Source organism: Solea solea, chromosome 3 (assembly GCF_958295425.1).
Source record: "Solea solea chromosome 3, fSolSol10.1, whole genome shotgun sequence".
NCBI classification, from domain to species: Eukaryota; Metazoa; Chordata; class Actinopteri; order Pleuronectiformes; family Soleidae; genus Solea; species Solea solea.
In genome coordinates, this window is record NC_081136.1 from 23,141,701 (window position 1) to 23,148,611 (window position 6,911).

Here is a 6,911-nt window from a genome sequence, read left to right on the forward strand (position 1 = left end):
GACCAAACTGTTAATAATAATATAATTATTAGTATTATTATTATTATTATTATTATTATTATTATTATTATTATTATTAATAATAATAATAACAGGTTCATTATCATTTATTTGTGTATTGTCTTTTGTTATTGCTTTGTTTAGGGCCTTAGCTTAGCCTTAGCAGACCCTAAAGAGAATGCTGCAGAAGTTTGTGGTTGACACCGGAAAGGACTGGGACCGCTGGCTACCCTTTCTGCTCTTTGCATACCGTGAAGTTCCCCAGGCATCAACTGGCTTAAAACAGGCATCAACTGGCTTAAAAACACCTTAATATGAAAAGGAAAAACTTGCAATTATGAATGTCATTTAAGACTAGAAGAGACGTTCCTGGGGTCATGACAAAATGAGCTCTGTGATGAAGTAAAGTAGTCAAGTCTTTACTTGCATCTTTTTGACATTGACCAAACTGTTAATAATAATATAATTATTAGTATTATTATTATTATTATTATTATTATTATTATTATTATTATTATTAATAATAATAATAACAGGTTCATTATCATTTATTTGTGTATTGTCTTTTGTTATTGCTTTGTTTAGGGCCTTAGCTTTTTCCCCACAGTTTGCATTACCCCACTTTAGTTCCTGATTGTGAACTACTGTCCAATCCAAAGCAACGCTGTCATTAATATGATGCAATACTTAGAAGGTGTAATACTGTAGCCTTTATAAAGTGCCTTATTGTTTGCTCTGTCCTTCTCATTCTCTCCTCAGCCCAGTGAAACATTATGACTTCACTTGCTTTATTTTCTTTGCTTTACTCTGTTTTCAGCTCACTTTCCAGCATCACCACTGCAGCTCCACCAGCAGCCTCAAAGTGCACTCTTCTAAACAGCTTCCAGCCAGGATTTGTGATCCAAGGTGACTATGTCATTGGTGGGATTTTCCCCCTTCATTTTAATCTGAAAATGCCAGACTTTAACGGCATCTACAGACCACCACCAATAAATTGCAGTGGGTGAGTTTCATAGATGATGGGAGGAGGATTTTACTTACTTTTAAATGATGTCTAATTTTGCACTCTTAATTCAAGATGGAGTAGACTGAATGTGTTTATCATCATTAGAGTTTTCAAATGAATAGACTACATTCATCTGTATCGCCCACAGATTTGATCCCAGGGCTTTCCGGTGGGCTCAGATTATGAGACTGGCAGTTGAGGAGATAAACCAGAATCCAGTGCTGTTGCGGAATTACACTCTGGGCTACAAAATCTTTGATTCATGTGGATATCCACTGACAGGACAGAGAGCTGTTTTATCGATGCTGAATGGTGTGAGTGAGGAAAACTCTTCTATGTGCACAAATGCCTCGTCATTCCTCGCTGTGATTGGGCCTTCTGGATCTGCTCAGTCTATTGTTGTGTCAAGAATCTTGCAGCCATTCAGGATCCCTATGGTAACAGTGATTTTTATTTATGTCAATCATCACAGAAATATTATTCTTTTCTCAGTAACACTGCACTTTGCTTTTACACAGATCAGCTACGCTGCTTCATGTGCATGTTTGTCAGACAGACAAAAATATCCAACCTTCTTCAGAGTAATTCCTAGTGATGACTACCAGGTAAAATGTAAAACATGTGGTCAGTTATTGTTTTGGTCAAAGCTAGACAAATGTACTACTCTGTCATCAGAAATAATTATTACAGCTACCTTTAAAGCTATAAAGATATAAACAAGAGGCAATTCTTTAAACACTGAGAAATGCATTTAAATATATAAGTTTTCCTCTTTCTTATATTATGTTAGTGCTCTTTTCAGGTTTGGTCATTATAATATTCTGTGTTGATGTTATAATCTTTATTATTGATTTGTTTGTTGATATCTTTTTCACTTTTTCACTTCTGCTTGTTTTTTCTTAAAGCACTGCTTACATTTTATTTAGGTGGAACAATGCTTATACTGTATGTGCCATCCCTGTCAATAATACATCCATATTTCTTTGTTCTGCCAAACTTCCATTCTTTATCGTTTACATAATACATACATGTTGTAGCAGGGCAAAAAAACAAATAATTTATGAATATTGCTTTTCATTTGTGAATGTTTTTTTAATGTCTTTAAAACTAAACTGGGTGAGTTGATTGTTTTTTTCTGTTGACCCCAGGTGAAAGCCATTGCACGGATGCTGGTGCACTTTAACTGGACTTGGGTAGGGCTGTTGCGAGGAGACCATGATTATGGCCGCTTTGCTGCAAAAGGTTTACTGAGAGAATTACAGGAAACCAAAGTATGTGTAGCATACCAAGAAATGATTCCTCTGCTGTACAATCACCAGGGGGGACTAAGGATAATGAAGGTATGAAAACACTGTGGGCACTGTTGACTTCTACCTTTAAGAGGTCTGTATTTGTATAGAGCATTTCTACTGTTGATGACCAGTCAAAGCTGCTTTACCCTACAGTTTTTGTCATTCACCTATTCACATACATTCACATATTTACATTGCATCTATGTGGAGCACATTTTTTTGTGTCAAACATCTTTCATACGGATTCACACTGCTGGTACAGTACTGTGAGGTTAGGTGTCTTGCCCAAAGAACATCAGAATGTAGACTAGCAGGGCTGCCAACTTGTGGAGAACCTTGGAGTGTGAGTTTGTGGTTTGCGGTGGTGTACCTCAAGTCTGGCATATTGCTACAAATATTATTTGTAGTAATATTTTATGCATCCCAAGCTTATAATGCATTATAATCTATTTGTCATGATTTGAATTGTAACTCTCAGACCATGTATCAATAAAAAAATGTCCACAAATGGTCAGTGCATGTGCTTTCAATCAAAAATGACAAAAGGATCACAAAACACAAGAGAATGTCAAGAAAATGAAGAGGGTCATAACACGAGGAAGATGTCACAGGTGAAACTATTTGGGCAGAACATAAAATCTCAATGTGGCAAAATACAGGTTGTGAAGTCAAGAGACAATTAGTACTAATACAACAGGGAGTGATGAATCATGTAAACAAAAACGTGACCTGACTTGGCCAAAAAAGTATTTTCTTCAAAATGAACACCTGAAGCATACTAAGGTCTACAGAAATAATAGTTGTTTTTCAGAGTGTACATCTGGGTTTTTCTTATTGTCACTCAGTTTTGTTTTGTCTCATTGTAAAACCCTGTCATCTACATTATCTGACCCTTTGTAAAGGTGATGCGTAGCTCTACTGCAAAAGTGGTGGTGGTATTTGCTGCTGAGGGGGAGATGACACCTTTCTTGAGAGACTATATGACTCAGAACATCACTGGAATACAGTGGGTGGCAAGTGAAGCCTGGATCACAGCATCAGTCTTTTCAGGGAGAGAGTATTACCCTTACTTGGGAGGAACCATTGGGTTTGGCATCAAAAAAGGTCATATCTCCAGACTGGGTGACTTCCTGCAGACAGTAAACCCTAAGAGATATCCTGACAATGTCCTGGTGCATGAGCTGTGGGAGTCTCTGTATGGGTGCAGTCCTTTTCCATCCTCTGTCACCCAGATGCCGCCCTGCTCAGGGCAGGAGACTCTGCTCGAACAGAACTCAGCCTACATGAATACATCCAGCCCTAGAGTTGCCTATAATGTATATAAGGCTGTATATGCCATTGCTCATTCCCTGCACAACCTCCTTCTCTGTCAGCCGGGGAGGGGACCTTTCCAAAACAACTCATGTGCTCAGAGCAACAACATACACCCTTGGCAGGTACTGTATAATCCACTATTTCTTTACCATTACAAACTGTGGGTCAAAGCCATGTGGCGGGCCTTGTAAGTATTGCAGATGGACCTCAGACCACAATAACAATTTCCCATTTACTAAAATCATGTAACATACTGTACATATCCATACCCATATCCATATAATTAAAATATATTTAAATCTTAATGAAATATGTTCATGAATATTTTCAAATTGTTTATTGTTCCATTGTAAACACAGCACTGGACTTCTCACTTATGGCAACAAGTGTCAATCAATGTCAATCAATATTGATTGTGAATTTTTAGGGGCCTTGGAAACTCAAAACTCTGGGAAGCTCTGCAAGACAACATTTTACTGCAAACCTTGTTCAATGCAATTCAGTGTTTAATTTTGTGCATTTCCTAATTTTCAAGCTGCAACATTACCTCCAGGAAGTGAACTTTCAGATTGCTGGTGAGGAGGTGGACTTTGATGCCAAGGGCGACTCAGTACCCTATTATGATATTATCAGTTGGCAGAGAAGCCCAGAAGGAAACATTGAATTTGTCAATGTGGGTTTGTTTGATGGAACCAAGGCTGTTGGAGAGGAGCTGTTGATCCAGGAGGACGGGATAATGTGGGCAGGACATCAGAGTGAGGCAAGCTGCTCACACTGTGTTTTTACCTTCATCAGATGCCAACTGTTGAAGTTCTGTAGGTTGAGATGGAGGTAAGTCAGGTGGACAGAACAGACTGGATCTGATACAGGGTCATTTGTTTTCATAGACAACGGAGATTCATAGGCCAGCTGGACTATGATGTGTTTGGTGATTGACTATCTACTGTTGTTTTCCTCATGGATCTTTCTGTATGGAATGTAAGAGTGAATGGTTGTTTGTCTCTGTATGCTGGACTGGTGACCCGTTCTGAGTCTGACTCTGCCTTTTGTCCAGTCAGCTGGGATTGGCTCCAGCTCCCCGCGACCTTTGTGTGCAGGATAAAGCAGTAGAAGATGAATGAATATTTCTTGATGACATTAAATACTTCTGAAAGAGCTCCCATAGATCTAAGGCTAAATATATTTAACAGAACCACAGGTTATGGATTAGCTTATAGGCAGGAACCCAGTCCTCAGTGTACATCTTATAATCATGTGACTATCAAAAAGTTGTTTGATGATTACCTGCATACGTGTAGTCTAGACTGACATCTTCAGACCAAATCTAACCAACATAAAACACTGTTAAACACAGTTGATAAACTAGAAGTAACAAATACTTACTGGCAAGTGGTTTTGAGGAATTTTCCAACGCTTTATATATTAACCAATAACAATAACAATATCAGGTTAAATGTGCTTTCCACTCTAGGTGCCAGTATCTGTGTGCAGTGCCAGTTGTCTTCCAGGTTTCCGGAAGGCTGTCCGTCATATGGAGCCTATCTGCTGCTTTGACTGTGTACCATGTGACAGTGGCAAAATTAGCAATCAGACAAGTGAGTTTGAGCTGAACAATAAAATGTCAAAGTAAATCCATTCTTACAATTGTAGTACAGAAGTAATGCAATACTGAAAATTGTTCATACTTTCTTCCCTTTAGACTCAGTAGATTGTACAATTTGTCCTGAGGACTTCTGGTCAAACAACAACAGAACAGCCTGCATCTCCAAGAAAGTGGAGTACTTGACCTTCGATTCATTGGGAATAGCCCTGACAGTGATGTCTGTGGTGGGCGCCTGCTTCACTCTGGCTGTCTGTGGAGTCTTCTTCTGTCACAGACACACAGCTATCGTCCGTGTGAATAACTCTGAGCTCAGTTTCTTCATACTGTTTGCACTGACTCTGTGTTTCCTGTGTTCTCTGCTTTTCATTGGAAAGCCAACATATTGGTCCTGCATGCTGCGCCACACTGCCTTTAGCATCACATTTTCACTGTGTATTTCCTGCATCCTGGGGAAGACCCTGGTGGTACTGGCTGCATTCACTGCCACCAGGCCAGGGCACAACATCATGAAGTGGCTGGGGCCTAAGCAGCAGAGGACCATCATCTCCAGCTGCGCTCTGGTTCAGGTGGTTATCTGTGCTGCCTGGCTCATTGATGTTCCCCCGTTTCCATCCAGAAATACACAATATGAACATTCAAAGATCATACTGGAGTGTAGTGTGGGCTCTAGCCTGGCATTCTGGTGCGTTCTTGGATATATTGGTCTACAGGCCTGTCTGTGCTTTGTATTGGCATTTATGGCCCGAAAGTTGCCGGGAAACTTCAACGAGGCCAAGTTCATCACATTCAGCATGCTGATCTTCTGTGCTGTGTGGCTAGCATTCGTCCCTGCTTATATCAGCTCCCCTGGAAATTATGCAGATGCTGTTGAGTCATTTGCCATCTTGGCCTCCAGCTTTGGCTTATTGTTCTGCCTGTTTGCTCCAAAGACTTACATTATTTTACTGAAGCCTGAAAAGAATACAAAACAGCACCTGATGGGGAAAGAAAAGAAATGATGAAACACAAATGAACCCAAAGTTATTGAGTCAGTAGGAAGTGGACTCTTTCAGTGACTTATGGATAACTAACCATTTAAAAAAACATGTTTATTAATCAATATTGCTTTGATATTGATATTTCTTTACAGATATTGATGGATGTCAAGAAGATTGAGATAACATGTAACCTTCACAGGATGCTTGCAGTAAAACAGTGATTACATATGTGTAACAAAATGACATAGACGTATTGGTTCCTTGTCATTTCTATGGTAGATCATAAACTTTGGTAGACTACAACAAAATAAACAATGCAGTGATATTCCCACCTTTGGCAAAGTCTCCTTCATAGCTGTTGAATATTTGTATCAGCTCTCACCAGTTAATGGAAAGCCCCTTTGCACAGAGCAAGTAAATACTTTGGGAAATAGTTTGTATCAGAGTTTGTATAGAGTTGACAGAAATAGTGCAAAAATAGAAAAATGGTCTGCATTTATAAAGCACTTCCAGTCTTGATGAGTTTTAGCTAGTTTACACTACAGTGTTGCTATTCACCCATTCACTCACTCTTTCATACTGCACATCTTTCATACCCATTCACACACTGCTGGCACAGCCCTTAGGGGCAACGTGGGGTTTAGTTTCTTGCCCATGTCAACTAGAAGAGCCGGGAATTTAACCCAAATAATTCCAGTTCAAAGATGACTTGCTCTACC

The 6,911-nt window shown here is 39.4% G+C and overlaps 1 protein-coding gene across 1 annotated transcript; it reads left to right on the forward strand.

Moving 5' to 3' along the window:
* Nucleotides 1-938: 938 nt before the first annotated feature.
* LOC131456165 (extracellular calcium-sensing receptor-like) lies at nt 939-6,201 on the forward strand (the record flags this gene model as incomplete). The annotated part of the gene is made up of 8 exons (XM_058624227.1): nt 939-1,003; nt 1,155-1,443; nt 1,525-1,611; nt 2,155-2,346; nt 3,201-3,734; nt 4,148-4,372; nt 5,084-5,207; nt 5,312-6,201. Coding segments are annotated over exons 1-8 (2,391 nt in total), but the record flags the coding sequence as incomplete, so codon positions are not given.
* Between the last annotated feature and the right edge of the window lie 710 nt (nt 6,202-6,911).